Source organism: Lacerta agilis, chromosome 14, assembly GCF_009819535.1.
Source record: "Lacerta agilis isolate rLacAgi1 chromosome 14, rLacAgi1.pri, whole genome shotgun sequence".
Classification (NCBI taxonomy): Eukaryota; Metazoa; Chordata; class Lepidosauria; order Squamata; family Lacertidae; genus Lacerta; species Lacerta agilis.
This window is the reverse complement of record NC_046325.1, coordinates 22,881,359-22,898,587: the sequence shown is the minus strand read 5'-3', so window position 1 is coordinate 22,898,587 and position 17,229 is coordinate 22,881,359. Positions and strand designations below refer to the sequence as shown.

Here is a 17,229-nt window from a genome sequence, read left to right as displayed (position 1 = left end):
TTGCTTGCATTGTGTCTCATACACAATTCCTGTGCATTACACAACAATGCAAATGTAATTGAAAATAGCGTAATAATTTATTATACTACGTAATAGTGCTTTGCAAATAGATGTGTTTTGGGCAAATTTGCACATAAAATGTGTGTATTAGGAAAGTTTCACACACAATGTCTGATGAGTTTTTATTAGGAGACGTGCAGACGTGGAAATGTGAGGAAATGGATCGAATGCTAACAAACTGAAAGAAAATGAAATTGACACATTCACCGTTTCTACACCCTGCTGCTAGGTTGGCCCCTCCTCCTTCACTGTTTAAGAGCTATTGTTATTCTAGCACCATACCGACTAGGTCATGCATGTAGGGGTGCATGCTGTATTTTATTGGTATTTCTTTTTTAAAAGAGCTATTTCAGTTCAGTTCAATGAGAATCAGAATACGAAATGTGTTTATTAACACACACACACACACACACACACACAGAGAGAGAGAGAGAGAGAGAGAGAGAGAGAGAGAGAGAGAAGTTCACATTGGTTGCTTCATGTTGGCTTGAGGTGCAAATTGTGATGGGGGTTTATCTAGGATTCATGGCGCAGTCTTCCTGTGTAGGTTCATTTTGTGGAGGGTTCATCTTTGTTTCCTATGGCTACATCTTCTCTGCTGTGCTGGGAATCCCTTCTGTTCAAGGTAGATATAAAGCTTTCTCTATCTGCATCCCCCACCTGACTGTCTTTTCTTTATTTATTAGCACAGCTGTGCTTTCATACATGAGAACTGAAGTTTCTTCCTCTACAATGATGGATTGGCTGTCTGCTTTATTGTATACTGTTTTGCCACTACTAATGAATCCCATTAGGTATAGCTTCAGAAACAAGGACATCCAAGGGGCAGTGTTGTAAATACTGAAAAAGGTAAAAGGTCTCCAATTATGTTTGCTTAAGCTGTGTCTCACACTCATCACAGGTTATTCCACAGGTTCCTTGTGCCCACTTTTGTGTGCTGTCCCTCAACTCAAGCCGATGTCCTGTTGCACAGCTTAAACTATGTTAAAATGTGCATAAAATGCATGTATTACTCAAGATAGCATAAAAAATTAATTATATTGGGGAATTGTGATTTAGCGGAATATGTATTTTATGCAAAATTCCATGCAACATATGTATTAGAAATTTGCACTGGGAATCTGACTTCACAAGTGTGTGCGTGTGTGAGTGTGTGTGTGTAAACTGACATGGAAATATGGAGAACTGAACATAAAATTTGGAAAATGCGAAACTGACAGAAAATCAAATTGACGGTTTCACCCATTTCCACTCCCAAACTACTCAATTGGCAGGATGGGATAAACGAAATCTTTGCAGAAGTGCTCTGCTTTCTGAGCAACAATTAGATTCAGTCTGCTTTCCTCAATTTCTCACATAAAATGTGCCACTCAGAGTGAGGAAGACCCCCTGATTATCTTAGCAAAGGACTCCAGGGTCCACCGACCAACAATCGATGCCCCAGAGGTAGTGGAAGAAATACATCTGGAACCTTCTGGGGCTTCAGGTGACAGCCATCCTTCCGACATGCACCTAGATTGACTCGATGCCATGGCTGGGAACCTGGTGCAAAATCCTTCTCTGCAGTTGGTATCATGGAACGTGGCAGGGTGGTTTTCTAAGCTGTGCCTCCCTGAGTTCACAAAGATAATAAGGGCACACGATATAGTTTGTTTACAAGAAACCTGGTCATTACATCATATTGAATTTCCAGGTTTTAATGTTTTTTCTGTTCCAGCAACTAAAAGCCACAAGAAAGGTAGGCCCTCAGGTGGATTGCTAACCCTAGTGGCTCTCTATATAAAATGTGAACATATCCTGTCGACAAATGCTAGCTGTAAATTACTAGTAACAAAGATAGTGCTGGAGAACCAGGAAATGCTTTTTTTTAATGTGTATAATCCTCCCACTCCCACCATCACAGCCAAGAACCTACAATGGGATCTTTTTATGCATGTGCTTGAGAATCTGGACTTCATCAGCCCTGACTTACCTATTATTTTGACTGGAGACTTTAATGCCCATTTAGGCCAAGGGTGGGAAGTGTATACAAAAGCATGGGGGATCCTGGACACTTCTGTTCTCCCAGACTTCTGTTTTTGGGAACGCAGATCCCAGGATACAGTAATTAATCTGGCGGGTCTGCGACTTATTAAGCTGACCACCACCAGGGCCCTGACATGGCTCAATGGGCTAACCGAATGGGAAGGCTCTGGGAGTTTTACCTATATCTCCCCTCAGGGAAACAGTGTGGTGGACTATATTCTGATACCCACTGGAATGATATCCAACGTGGCTGAGTTCTACATAGGTGATCCTATGTTTAGTGATCATCTCCCCCTACACCGTAGTTTGTCTTTCTACCGAGTAAGACCACACAGCCAATCAGTCCATCCTCCCAGGAACCGAGACCCAAGCTTCCAAGGATACAAGTTCAATGAGCACACTCTGGCTCTCTTCCAAAACCTGGTGAACTCTGACCGTGCGATCCATTTGTTCCCAGCAGAGGAAGGTGTTCTTTCCCCTGTTGTTGGAATCACTCGGTTTGAGGAATTTATTGACACTTTAATAACTGAACTGTCCTACCCGCACCCACATAGGCCTCCTGGGAACAGGGGGATTGGTGATCGGACTGACAAAAAGACTTTAGCTATTAAATCTGAAGTCAGGAAACTTTATAGAGAATTCAGAGAGTCGGGCAGCTCCCGTCTACCTGACATCTACTTCTCTAGAATCCAACAATTAAGGGAATCTATTAAGCTCAGCCGGTTAAGATATAATCAGACTTGCTGGGAAATATTATTCTCAGCCATACAATCTAGAGATCATAAGAAATTTTGGAAGGCCGTAGCAGATCCCCCACAGCCACAGAACGAGCAGTTGTCTTTGATCCCATTGGGTACATGGACAGATCATTTTAAGACAGTCTTCTTCGATAACTGTATCCCACCGGATAGGCTACATCAGGACACCCTTTCTCTCCTAGATGAGTGGCCTCCGGTATCCAATTCAGAAGTTATAAATTTAATTGGCCAGATGAAAGTAGGAAAGGCTGCAGGCCCTGACGCCATTCCACCTGAACTGATTAAAACTAAATTCGAGTGGTGGGCTCCAACTCTGGCAGAATTGTTTACGCTGGTCGATAGATCAGGAACTATGCCCAGCTCCTGGCAGCAATCCATAATTATCCCTATTTTTAAAAAAGGTGAACAAAGGCTGCCGGCTAACTATCGGCCTATAAGTCTCCTATCTAACATCGGGAAACTATACGCTAAGCATCTGTTAAACAGATTAACCACCTGGATTGATGACAATAACATCATAGGCCCTGAGCAGGCTGGGTTCAGGCCAGGGAAATCAACTATTCGCAATTTTATGGTGCTGTCTCACTTAGTCGCTAAGTCCACACGACTCTATAAAGAACATCTCTATGTGGCCTTCCTGGATATCCAGGCTGCTTTTGATACCATCGACAGGAGGTTGCTATGGACCAAATTGGAGACTATGGGCTTAGAACCCAGATTACTTTATCTGATCAAAAAGCTTTATACTAATACTACCTGCCGAATAAGAATTCATCCTGGGAACAAATTGACAGCACTAGTCATTATAAACAGAGGAGTAAAACAGGGCTGTGTACTTGCTCCTACGCTTTTCAATCTTTTTCTTAATGACCCTGCCCCCTTACTAAAGCAGGTGGACGCTCAGTCCAAAGCTCCAAGCCTTAAGTACACCCATTCTTCTCTATGTGGACCAGAATAGGTCTAAAGCGACTGGTAAATGTCTGTATTGAGTACATGTCCAAAATGAAATTATGCTTAAACTTTGAGAAAAGCAGAATCCTGGTGTTTGGTAACTCACGCAAGAATTACAGCTGGGTTTTTGGAAGTAAATACATTCAGCAGGTCTTTAAATTCAATTATCTAAGAATCACCTTCCACCATAGGCTCCTCTGGTCTCCACACCGAGACTCGGCGGTGAATGCCAGTAAGCTGGCTATGCAGGCTATAATGCGCTTTTTTACAACAAGGGGTAATTCGTATATCCCCTCTGCACTCAAGGTTTTTAATGCCAAAATTATCTCTCAACTGCTCTACGGCATTCCAGTCTGGATCCCAGGGTTCACTCAGACAGTAGAACGAGTGCAATCAGTCTTCCTCTACAAGATTTTTTCAGTCCCACGATGTGTACCATTTGCAGTTTTATGTTTAGAGGGAGCTCAGCATAAGGTGGAGTCTGTTGCCTGGGTAAGATTTCTTATATTCTGGCTTAACATCTGCCTCGACTCTGATAGAGACCCTCTCCTCCAGTTAATGTTACTGGACACCTTCCTCCCCATTGGGCTACAACACTTCAACAGGAAGGTTCAACAACTGGGGCAATCAGTGGAATTCCTGCGCACAATGTCCTTACTATCTGCCAAGGCCACAATAAAAACTAGGTTGTGGGACATTGAGCGCCAAGAACTCATAGAGGCAGCAGGCAAAACATGTTCCCCTCTTTATTTTCATCTTCCGTGGGCACACAAAACAAATTGTAATTATCTTGATTTTCTACTGAACCCCCCCGAAAGAAGGGCTTTTTCGTTGGCCAGGTTCAATGCAAATCCATCGAACCTCCTATGGGGAAGGTTCTCAGGCAGGGTGGAGGGTGAGAGGATTTGTCGATGCGATGACCACCAGGTGGAAAGCCTTGTTCATATGGTTTTTCACTGCAAACTTTACGACGATCTCCGCCAGCAATTCCTGGACCAGCTCTGTATTCCTAGAAGGAGACCAGAGCGGGAAGCCCCCTACTAATGGGGACTGACCAGGAGCTTACCAAATTGGTAGTTCAATACCTACATTTGCTCTTTTCTCGTCGTAATATTCTGCAGTTGTCTGAGTTATCAGGAGTCCCAGAGATGTGAGCGTGGTCAGCGGAGTCTTGTCTCTTTTCTCTTCTAACATAGTCTGTGCCACTGTGAAAGTATTAATCCGAATCTTTGGAATGAAGTATAGCAGAGGGTATTCCAGGAATGAAAATCATTGCTTAGATTTTAACACTTGCCAGATCCAGGGATTAGAAGGGGGTGGTTTAAAGATAGAGGGGAAATAACGGTAGGAAATATGACAATTGCATCACTTGTTTTGCAAATTAGGATTTCAAATCCTCATGGTGATGTTCTCCAAGGAGTGACTCTCTGAAATACTACAGAAAGCAGGGAGGCTCACTTGATTCCTCTTTGTCACAAACTATAAATCATCTACTAAAAACCACAGTTCAACATTTTGGCACTTTCTTCATCCAGACAAAGACAGAGGTGAGTAGAATCCTATTAGTTCATCCTCAGTGCAGACTAGGGCTTGAAAGGTGCTCATATTTCAGTTATGAAAAGACCTGAAATGTTTAATACAGCAGTAAGGTTAATGCAAACATGATTTTTCTATGCTCCTCATGCTCCCTTCCAACTCTAAAATTCTATGAGTAATGGGAGAATCAATGGTGTCAGTTGAATGTTACAGTATATTGAGAAAGGGGGCAAAGACCACATACCATCGCCTGCATGTTTCCTCATCCAACAGACTTTCATTAAATCCTTTCTAATTTTAGGTGTTGCAAAAACCTCTCATGCTGCTGCTAAAACACAGTAACAGAGCTACTTGTCAAGAAATTGTTTTATGAAATACTAAAGAATTAAGATGGCCAACCAGTCTACAGTGACAGAATTTCTTCTGATGGGGTTTTCCAGTCACCGAGAAGAACAATTGTTTTACTTTGTGATATTTCTTTCCATTTATTTAATAGCCTTAGTGGGGAACTTCCTCATCACCACTGTTGTTGCTCTGAACCACAAACTGCACACTCCTATGTACTTCTTTCTGGTCAACCTATCATTATCAGACATTTGCTACATTTCAACCACTATCCCCAAATCCATAGCTGCTTCATTGTCAGATGACAAAAGGATTTCTTTTGCTGGCTGTGTCACACAGGTTTTCTTAGTTTTGACTTTTGCAGGTTCTGAACTTGCCTTGCTCACTATCATGGCTTATGATCGTTATGCTGCAATCTGCCATCCTCTACAGTATGAGCTTATCATGAACAGGGATGCCTGCATCCAAATGGCAGCTGCTTCCTGGATAAGTAGCCTAATTAATTCATCATTACATACCATGATCACTTTCAGACTACTTTTCTGTGGGTCCAATATTATTGGGCAGTATTTCTGTGATATCCCTCAGTTGCTAAAGATTTCTTGTACTGACACAAAGGTTAACCAAATTTTGATTTTTGCCATTGGGTTTATTGTGGATTCATTTTGTGGAGGGTTCATCTTTGTTTCCTATGGTTGCATCCTCTCTGCTGTGCTGAGAATCCCTTCTGTTCAAGGCAGATATAAAGCTTTCTCTACCTGCATCCCCCACCTGACTGTCTTTTCTTTATTTATGAGCACAGCTGTGTTTTCATACATGAGACCTAAAGCGCTTTCTTCTACAATGATGGATTTGCTCTCTGCTGTATTGTATACTGTTTTGCCACCATTACTGAATCCTGTTATTTATAGTTTTAGGAACAAAGACATCCAAGAGGCCGTGTTGAAAATACTGAAAAGACTTAGAAGTCTCCTAGCATGAGTCCTCAAGTTGTGTCTTGCACATATCACATTTCATTTTTTTGTGAAAATTTCTAGTGACCACTTTTTAGTGATGCTCCCTATTCCAGCCCATCTCCTTTTGTTCAGAATGTTCTCAGGTAAATAGTGAATAATAATGCATTTAATATTAAAAATAGTAATAGTCTTCATAAAAATATATGTATTGGACCTATGGCAAAGCATAGAGATTCTGCTGGCATGATTGCTTGCATTGTGTCACATTTCCTGTGCAATTCATAACAATGCAAATGTCATTGAAAAAAGCATAATAATGTATTATACTACATAATAGTGCTTTGCAAATAGATGTGTATTGGGCAAATTAGCACATAAAATATGTATATTAGGAAAGTTTCACACACAATGTCTGATGAGTTTTCATTAGGAGACTTGCAGACATGAAAATGTGAGGAACTGGATCGATTGCTAAGAAACTGAAAGAAAATGAAATTTACACATTCACCTTGCTACTCCCAAACTGCTGGATTGGGTCATTTTTGAGTGGGGGTGTTAGGTGGGAGGAAAGGTAGAATAAGTCTCTGCAGAACTGATGAGGTCTCTGAACCACGTTTTGATCCAATACTCTGTTCTCAGTTTCTCACATAAATGTGGCCCCTCCTCCTTCACTGTTTCAGAGCTGTGTTATTCTAGCACCATACTTACTAGGTCATGGATGTAGGGGTGCATGATGTATTTTATTGGTATTTCTTTTTTAAAAGAGCTATTTCAGTTCAGTTCAATGAGAATCAGAATACAAAATGTGTTTATTAAAACACACACACACACACACACACACAGAGGGAGAGAGAAGTTCACATCGGTTGCTTTATGTTGGCTTGAGGATTAGGTGCAAATTGTGATGGGTGTTTATCTAGGATTCTTGGCGCAGCCTTCCTGTGTAGGTTCATTTTGTGGAGGGTTCAACTTTGTTTCCTATGGCTACATCTTCTCTGCTGTACTGTGAATCTCTTCTGTTCAAAGTAGATATAAAGCTTTCTCTACCTGCATCCCCCACCTGACTGTCTTTTCTTTATCAGCACAGCTGTGCTTTCATATTTGAGAACTAAAATGCTTTCTTCTACAATGATGGATTTGCTGTCTGCTTTACTGTATACTGTTTTGCCACTACTACTGAATCCCATTAGCTATAGCTTCAGAAACAAGGACATCCAAGGGGCAGTGTTGTAAATACTGAAAAAGGTAAAAGGTCTCCAATCATGTTTGCTTAAGCTGTGTCTCACACTCATCACAGGTTATTGCAGAGGTTCCTTGTGCCCACTTTTGTTTGCTGTCCCTCAACTCAAGCCTATGTCCTGTTTCACAGCTTAAACTATGTTAAAACGTGCATAAAATGCATGTACTACTCAAGATAGCATAATTTTTTAAATTACATTCGGGAATTGTGATTTAGCAGAATATGTATTTTATGCAAAATTCCATGCAACATATGTATTAGAAATTTGCACTGGGAATCTGACTTCACAAGTGTGTGTGTGTGTGTGTGTGTGCAAACCGACATGGAAATATGGAGAACTGAACATAAAATTTGGACATGTGAAACCGGCAGAAAATCAAATTGATGAAGAAATTGGAAATTGGAAGAAAGGGATAGATATCAAAACAGTGTGGGATGCTGGGAAAGCAGTCGTCAGAGGGTATTTCATACAACAAAACTCAATAATATATAAGAATAAAGAGAATAAAAAAAGGAATTTTTAGAAGAAATTAGGGGGGGAATTAGCATATGTGAGTAAAAATAAGGAGAGATTAAATGAGGAAATTAAAAGATTGAGAACAGAATAGAATAGAATTGTAGAACAAGAGGTAGAACAACAAATAAAATTCTGGAAATATAGAAATTTCGAATGGGCAAATAAATAAATAAACTTGCCTGGCAACTAAAAAAACGAAGAAGTGAAAAATTAATAAGTAAAATAAAAATAGGAGAAAGAGTGATAAAGGATATAGCAGAAATCAAAAAAGAATTTGGAGAATATTATAAAAAAAACTATATCAGAAAGATGAAGTCTTAAAAGAGGATATAGAGGAATATATAAAGAAAAACAAATTAACAGAAATAGCAGAAGAAGATTATAAATTACTTAATGAACCAATATCAACTGCAGAAATCAAGACCAAAATAGGAAAGTCCCCAGGCCCAGATGGCATACCATCAGAATACTATAAAGAACTGGTAGAGGAACTAATTGAACCATTAAAAGAAGTAATAGAGGAAGCATTGGAGAAGGGGAACATTCCGGACTCTTGGACCCAGGCGTATATAACACTTTTACCGAAACAAGGCACAGATTTGGAATCTATCTCAAATTATAGACCAATTTCGTTATTAAATTCAGATTATAAAATATATGCAGGATTATTAGCTAATAGGTTAAAGAAAATAAAAGGGAAAATAGTACACAAAAATCAGGCTGGATTCGTGGAGGGAAGGCAAATAAAAGATAACATTAGGAACATAATAGATATAATAGAATATTTACAAATTAGAACTGACAAGCAAGCAGCCCTGATTTCAATCGATGCGGAAAAAGCATTTGATAAAATTCCATGTGAATTTATGGGGAAATTAATAGAAGAATTGAATTTAGGCAAAAAATTCCAAAAAGGTATAAATGCAATATATAATAAACAAAAGGCAAAAATAATAATTAATGGAGAGATGGGTGAAGAGATTAACATATCAAAAGGTACAAGACAAGGATGCCCCCTATCTCCAATGCTATTTATAATGGTATTAGAGACTCTGCTAAAGAAAATAAGATTAGATAATCAAATAAGAGGCATAGCAGTTGGTATTAAAAGATATAAATTGAGAGCTTACGCAGATGACATCATGATTACAACAGAAAATCCTCTACAACGGGTACCCAGAATACTAGAGTGTATGAATGAATATGGTAGACTAGCGGATTTCAAATTAAATTATGGGAAAACAAAAATATTAGTGAAAAATATGGAAGAAAAAGATAAAGTGGAATTACAAGAAATCACAGGATTGGGAATAAAAAAAAGGTATTTGGGAATTAATATAACAACAAATACTATGGATTTAATTGAAGAGAATTAAGGGAAAATATGGAAAGAAATTAAAAAAGATCTATTAGTATGGGACAAACTAAATTTATCTCTATTAGGGAGAATATCAGTAATAAAGATGAATATTTTACCAAAGATGATGTTCTTATTCCAATGCATTCCAATATTAGAAGGAGAAAAATGTTTCAAAAATTGGAAAAAAGGATTTGGCAAAATTTATTTGGTCAGGGAAAAACCCGAGAATAAAGTATAAAATTATGATTGATAAGAAGGAAAGAGGTGGATTCAGCCTCCCCGATTTGGAATTATATCATGATGCGGTGGGTCTGACCTGGCTAAAGGAATGGATCAAATTAGAGGATTCGGATGTATTGGATTTAGAAGGAGTGGAGACGAGATTTGGATGGCATGCCTATTTAGTGGATGAAAAAGTTAAAGTACACAAAGGCTTCCTAGGGCATATAATTAGAAAATCTATATACAAAATCTGGGAAAAACATAAAAGAATCCTAGAGCCCAAAACACCATGGTGGGCGTCGCCGGCAGAGATTGTTACGGTGAAAAAATGGAACATGAAAGAGAATTGGGTTACCTATAAAGATGTATTAGAGGAAGAAAATGGTGTATTAAAATTAAAAGACTATGCAGAAATCAAAGCGTACATTACAGATTGGTTTCAATATACTCAAATTAAATATAGATTACAAAAAGACAAGAAAGTAGGATTTGAAAAAGAAAGTTCTAAATTTAGTAAATATTTAATACAAGAAACATCAAAAATATATCTAATTTATATAATCTGTTCTTAGAGTGGGAAACAAAATATGAATTAGTCAAAGCATCTATGATAAAATGGGCACAAGACATTGTGAAAAATATTATGTTTGAACAATGGGAAAAATTATGGAAAGAAGATATGAATTTCACCAGATGCAATATATTGAAATAAAATTACTGTATATACTTGAGTATAAGCCTAGTTTTTCAGCACATTTTTTGTGCTGAAAAAGCTGCCCTCGGCTTATACTTGAGTGAGGCGGGCGGTGGGGTTGGCGAGAAAGAAGCCCTTTCTCTCCATTCGTGCCACCGTCGCCCGCTCACCCCAGTCAACCATTCCTTAAGAAGCGTACAAGAACGGCAGTTTTTTACGCTCCCCAGGCAGCTTGTTCCATTCCTGAACTGCTCACATAAATGCAAACTTTAGACCCCAGAAGGCAGAAAGCCTGTCAGTTAAGGAAGTATTAAAACCCCACAGGTGCGCACTTTCCCTGGCTCCTGCTTAAACAGGACAGGATCCCAGCCTTCTCTGTATAACACAAGGGAACATTGCGCTGTGGGTTAACAGAGCCCTAGAGCTTGCCGATCAGAAGAATGGCGGTTCGAATCCCCGCAACGGGGTGAGCTCCACAGCGTCAAAGGAAGAAGAGGAAGGAGCAACCCGAAGGGCTGCTTTCGGGCTGCTCGTTCCTCCTCCCCCTCCACAGCGGCAAAGGTGAACCGGCTTATACTCAAGTCAATAAGCTTTCCCAGGTTCTTGTAGGAAAATTAGGTTCCTCGGCTTGTATTCGGGTCGGCTTATACTCGAGTATATAGTACCTAAAAATGCAACATAGGTGGTATTTAACACCGGAAAACATAGCCAAAATGAATAAAAACTGCGGAGATGTCTGCTGGCGATGCAACACTGGGAAAGGCACTATGATGCACATATGGTGGAATTGCTCGAATATAGCTTGATTCTGGGATATGGTATACAATGAGATAAAAAAATGTTTAGACACTCATTTAAAAAAACAGCAGAAGATTTTCTACAGGGAATAGTCCCAGGAAGCTTAAAGGAAGAAAATAAAACATTATATTTATACGCAACAGTAGCCGCAAGGTTACTGATAGCGAAAAATTGGAAAAGCGGGTTAATTCCAACAAAAATAGAATGGCTTGCCAAACTTCTAGAATATTACAATATGTCCAAAACAATGGAAGAAATTGGAAGGACCACAAGAGAAAGGACAGAAAAAACTGGAAAGCGTTCCAAGGGTACTTACAAAATTATGTTGAAAAGTCAGATCTCCTATTATAACAAACAGGTTCCGTTATAAATATTGGACATTAAACAAGTTGGATAACAAAGGAGAATTGTGAAGAAATAAGAAATGGGAATAATAGTGTGTTAAAAGAAAGAAAAAGGATAAGTGGAAAGGAATTGCAGCTGAGTTGATTGGAAGTCAAGCACAAGGTGGGGGGGGTGTTGAAAGGTGGTGGGAAAAACAGATGTAAGGATGCAAGGAAAGACCGGTTGAGTTTTTTGTTTTTGTTCTTTATTTGTTGTCATTGTTGTTTTTCTTTAAGATGTGTAGAATGAATGTTAGTTTATTTTGTTTGTAAGATGCGAATGTTTTAATAGGTGCATTGATGAATAATAAAATGAAGCTTTTTATTTAAAAAAAACCCCCCAAAAAACACAAAACTGTGCACTCACTGTCTTGCCAGTGCTGGTTTGTAATTCAGGTTCTTGCAATGTTATCCAAAATGCATATGTATTCTGTACTTTGAAATAAAACATGACTGCTTGATGCATTGCTGCATGCCACTCAATTCTCTGAGTGGTAAAAGATCCCCAGGGTTCAAGGCGCTAACCCAGGGTTTGTGCTTCCTTTGGAATGAAGTATAGCAGAGGCTATTCCAGGAATGAAAATCCTTGCTTAGGTTTTAACACTTGCCAGATCCAGGGATTAGAAAGGGGGGGGGGGTCTAGGAATACAGATGAAGCCCATAGCAGTATTGTTTCTCAAACCAGCTTCACTCCAGCTAGAGTCCTTCAGCCTTTCCTAATTGATCTCCAGCCAAGGTGTGAACACCTAACACACCCAGATCCTATTTCATAGCATAACATTTTGCTTTGGATCCTTCCAAAGTTTCTTTTACCAAATCTATAGCTCCAGTTTATAATCATAGACCTGTTTCAGATGGTTTGTTCCCAATATTTACTTGTCATTACATCCCAAATTTACTTCACGGAGCTGAAGGTCATCCTTCTGAAGTCTAACCTCCAGGCAGCTCGGTAAGGTAGCTTAGCCTGAGAAAATTGGTGCAAGGTCACCCAGTTATCTTAATGGCTGAACAGAGATTTGAACCTGGCTACCCTAGTCGTAGTCCAACACTCTAAGGGCTACACTATACTGTTTCAGAATACTCAGAATAATTTACTTATGTTAATCAGATTCAGTACTGAGTTTGAGTTGCAGCTTGACATCTTGGTCAATAAAAAAGACATAACAACCATGTAGGTTTTGGAATCAGTTTCCCATTCAGTCTCCATTCACCAGCAAGTCTCTCTTAAGCAACCCTTACATAAGACTGAAGTTAAGGGTCAGTCGTTTAAAGATAGAGGGGAAATAATAGTAGGAAACATAGACAATTGTATCACTTGTTTTGTAAATCAGGATTTGCAAATCCTCATGGGGATGTTCTCCAAGGAGTGACTCTCTGAAACACTACCAGGAAACCAGGGAGGCTCACCTGATTCCTCTTTGTCACAAACTATAAATCAACCTACTAAAGACCACACTTCAACATTTTGGCACTTTCTTCTTCCAGACAAAGACAGAGGTGAGTAGAATCCTATTAGTTCATCCTCAGTGCAGACTAGGGCTTGAAAGGTGCTCATATTTCAGTTATGAAAAGACCTCAAATGTTTAATACAGCAGTAAGGTTAATGCAAACATGATTTTTCTATGATAAAAATTGATTACATTTATAGGTAAGAGAAGATAGTAATGTGGTGTTTAAAAATTCTGGCAATTTGGCTTAAAAGCCTCATGATTTTTCATTAATGCTAGGAGGTGTGTGATTTGGATTATTAAAAAGAAAGTCAAAGCATTATGGTTACCAAAAATACCAAAACATCATAGTAAAATTCCCTTATGCAACCATACTCCAAGGAGGATTTTTAAAATTTATTTACATCTAGTGCTCATATTTCAGTTCTGAAAATACCTCAAAAGGTTTAATACAGCAGTGGGATTAATGAAGAAATGGCTATTCTATGAAAAAAATTAGGTTTCATTTATGGGTAAGAGAAGATAATACAGTGGTGTTTCAAAATTCTGGAGATTGGTCTTAAACTCTGAACGCTCATCAAAGCCAAATGAAATTTCATTAATGCTAGGTGGTGTGTGATTTGTTTTAAAAAATAAAGCAGAAGCATTGTGGTTCGCAAAAAAAGCCATCAAAACACCATAGTTAAGGTCCATTATGCAACCAAACCAATGAGATTTTGCTTATTTACATTTAATAGCAAGATTGCTCTGATAAGCTGTATTTTGTATTTGATTCTACTATCTCAATCTTGATTCAACATGAAAACAAGGTGGGTCTTTGCTGAAATTCTCCCCATGCTCTAACTCTGAAATTCTATGAGTAATGGGAGAATCAATGGTGTCAGTTGAATGTCTACTGCTGGTATCACCCGTTACATTATATTGAGAAAGGGGGCAAACCCCACATACAATTGCCTGCATGTTTCCTCATCCAACAGACTTTCATTAAATCCTTTCTAATTTTAGGTGTTTGCAAAAACCTCTGCTGGTGCTGCTAAAACACAGTAACAGAGCTACTTGTCAAGAAATTGTTTCATGAAATACTAAAGAATTAAGATGGCAAACCAGTCTACAGTGACAGAATTTCTTCTGATGGGGTTTTCCAGTGACCGAGAAGAACAATTGTTTTACTTTGTGATATTTCTTTCCATTTATTTAATAGCCTTAGCGGGGAATTTCCTAATCACCATTGCTGTTACCCTGAACCACAAACTGCACACTCCTATGTACTTCTTTCTGGTCAACCTATCATTATCAGACATTTGCTACATCTCAGCCACTATCCCCAAACCCATAGCTGCTTCTTTGTCCGATGACAAAAGGATTTCTTTTGCTGGCTGTGTCACACAGGTTTTCTTAGTTGTGACTTTTGTAGGTTCTGAGCTTGCCTTGCTCACTATCATGGCTTATGATCGCTATGTTGCAATTTGCTATCCTCTGCAGTATGAGCTAATCATGAACTGGGATGCCTGCATCCAAATGGCAGCTGCTTCCTGGATAAGCAACCTGATTCATTCATCATTACATACCATTATCACTTTCAGGCTAGATTTCTGTGGGTCCAATATTATTGGGCAGTATTTCTGTGATATCCCTCAGTTGCTCAAGATTTCTTGTACTGACACAAACGTTAACCAAATTTTGATTTTTGCCATTGGGTTTATTGTGAATTCATTTTGTGCAGGGTTAATTTTTGTTTCCTATGGCTACATCTTCTCTGCTGTGCTGAGAATCCCTTCTGTTCAAGGCAGAGATAAAGCTTTCTCTACGTGCACCCCCCACCTGACTGTTTTTTCTTTATTTATGTGCACAGTTGTGTTTTCATACATGAGACCTAAAGCGCTTTCTTCTACAACGATGGATTTGCTCTCTGCTGTATTGTATAATGTTTTGCCACCATTACTGAATCCTGTTATTTATAGTTTTAGGAACAAAGACATCCAAGAGGCTGTGTTTAAAATACCGACAAGAATTCGAAATCTCCTGGCATGATTGCTTGCATTGTGTCTCATACACATCACATTTCCTGTGCATTTCACAACAATGCAAATGTCATTGAAAATAGCATAATAATGTATTATACTACGTAATAGTGCTTTGCAAATAGATGTGTATTGGGCAAATTTGCACATAAAATGTGTATATTAGGAAAGTTTCACACACAATGTCTGATGAGTTTTCATTAGGAGACGTGCAGACGTGGAAATGTGAGGAAATTGATCGAATGCTAAGAAACTGAAAGAAAATGAAATTGACACATTCACCGTTTCTACACCCAGCTGCTAGGTTGGGTTGTTTTCGAGTGGGGGTGTTAGGTGGGGGGAAGTGTAGAATCAGTCTTTGCAGTCTCTGAACCACATTTGGATCCAATACTCTGTCGTGTCCTCAGTTTCTCACATAAATGTGGCCCCTCCTCCTTCACTGTTTAAGAGCTATTGTTATTCTAGCACCATACTGACTAGGTCATGCATGTAGTGGTGCATGTTGTATTTTATTGGTATTTCATTTTTAAAAGAGCTATTTCAGTTCAGTTCAATGAGAATCAGAATACGAAATGTGTTTATTAACACACACACACACACACAGAGAGAGAGAGAGAGAGAGAGAGAGAGAGAGAGAGAGAGAGAAGTTCACATCGGTTGCTTCATGTTGGCTTGAGGTGCAAATTGTGATGGGTGTTTATCTAGGATTCTTGGAGCAGCCTTCCTGTGTAGGTTAATTTTGTGGAGGGTTCATCTTTGTTTCCTATGGCTACATCTTCTCTGCTGTGCTGAGAATCCCTTCTGTTCAAGGCAGATATAAAGCTTTCTCTACCTGCATCCCCCACCTGACTGTCTTTGCTTTATTTATGAGCACAGCTGTGCTTTCATATTTGAGAACTAAAATGCTTTCCTCTACAATGATGGATTTGCTGTCTGCTTTATTGTAAACTGTTTTGCCACTACTAATGAATCCCATTAGCTATAGCTTCAGAAACAAGGACATCCAAGGGGCAATGTTGTAAATACTGAAAAAGGTAAAAGGTCTCCAATCATGTTTGCTTAAGCTGTGTCTCACACTCATCACAGGTTATTCCACAGGTTCCTTGTGCCCACTTTTGTGCGCTGTCCCTCAACTACAGCCTATGTCCTCTTTCACAGCTGAAACTATGTTAAAATCTGCATAAAATGCATGTATTACTCAAGATAGCATAAAAAATTAATTGTATTGGGGAATTGTGATTTAGCGGAATATGTATTTTATGCAAAATTCCATGCAACATATGTATTAGAAATTTGCACTGGGAATCTGACTTCACAAGTGTGTGTGTGTGTGTGTGTGTGTGTGCGTGTGCGTGTGTGTGTGTGTGCAAACTGACATGGAAATATGGAGAACTGAACATAAAATTTGGAAAATGCAAGACTGACAGAAAATCAAATTGACGGTTTCACCCATTTCCACTCCCAAACTACTCAAACGGCAGGATGGGATAAACGAAATCTTTGCAGAAGTGCTCTGCTTCCTGAGCAACAATTAGATTCAGTCTGCTTTCCTCAGTTTCTCACATAAAATGTTCCCCTTCGACGTTCACTGTTTTGCAAACATGATATTTACCAATCACATTAAATGATTTATGTATATACCTGTGAGTGGTGCATTTTTAGTTCTTATTTTAAAAATGTGGTGTCCATCCTAGAAGACTTTTAATCTAAGTCTCTTTATTTTTTAATATCTATATACCGTATATACCTGAGAATCCCTTCTGTTCAAGGCAGATATACAGCTTTCTCTACCTGCATCCCCCACCTGACTGTCTTTTCTTTGTTTATGAGCACAGCTGTGTTTTCATACATGAGACCTAAAGCACTTTCTTCTACAACTATTGATTTGCTCTCTGCTGTATTGTATAATTTTTTG

At 38.9% G+C, this 17,229-nt stretch overlaps 2 protein-coding genes across 2 annotated transcripts; both read left to right on the top strand.

Annotated features, from left to right (window-relative positions):
* The first annotated feature begins 5,720 nt into the window (after positions 1–5,720).
* LOC117057748 (olfactory receptor 14A16-like) lies at positions 5,721–6,656 on the top strand. Its single transcript, XM_033168588.1, has one exon. The coding sequence runs from the start codon at positions 5,721–5,723 to the stop codon at positions 6,654–6,656; it is 936 nt and encodes a 311-aa protein (XP_033024479.1).
* Positions 6,657–11,442: 4,786 nt separating this feature from the next.
* On the top strand, positions 11,443–15,324 carry LOC117057747 (olfactory receptor 14A16-like). The gene is made up of 2 exons (XM_033168587.1): positions 11,443–11,453; positions 14,382–15,324. Exons 1-2 carry the CDS (start codon positions 11,443–11,445, stop codon positions 15,322–15,324), a joined length of 954 nt encoding a protein of 317 aa, XP_033024478.1.
* The last annotated feature ends 1,905 nt before the right edge of the window (positions 15,325–17,229 follow it).

Excerpts from the sequence above, each read along its gene's own strand:
- LOC117057748 (XM_033168588.1), top strand. The coding sequence starts at position 5,721 with ATGGCCAACCAGTCTACAGTGACAGAATTTCTTCTGATGGGGTTTTCC.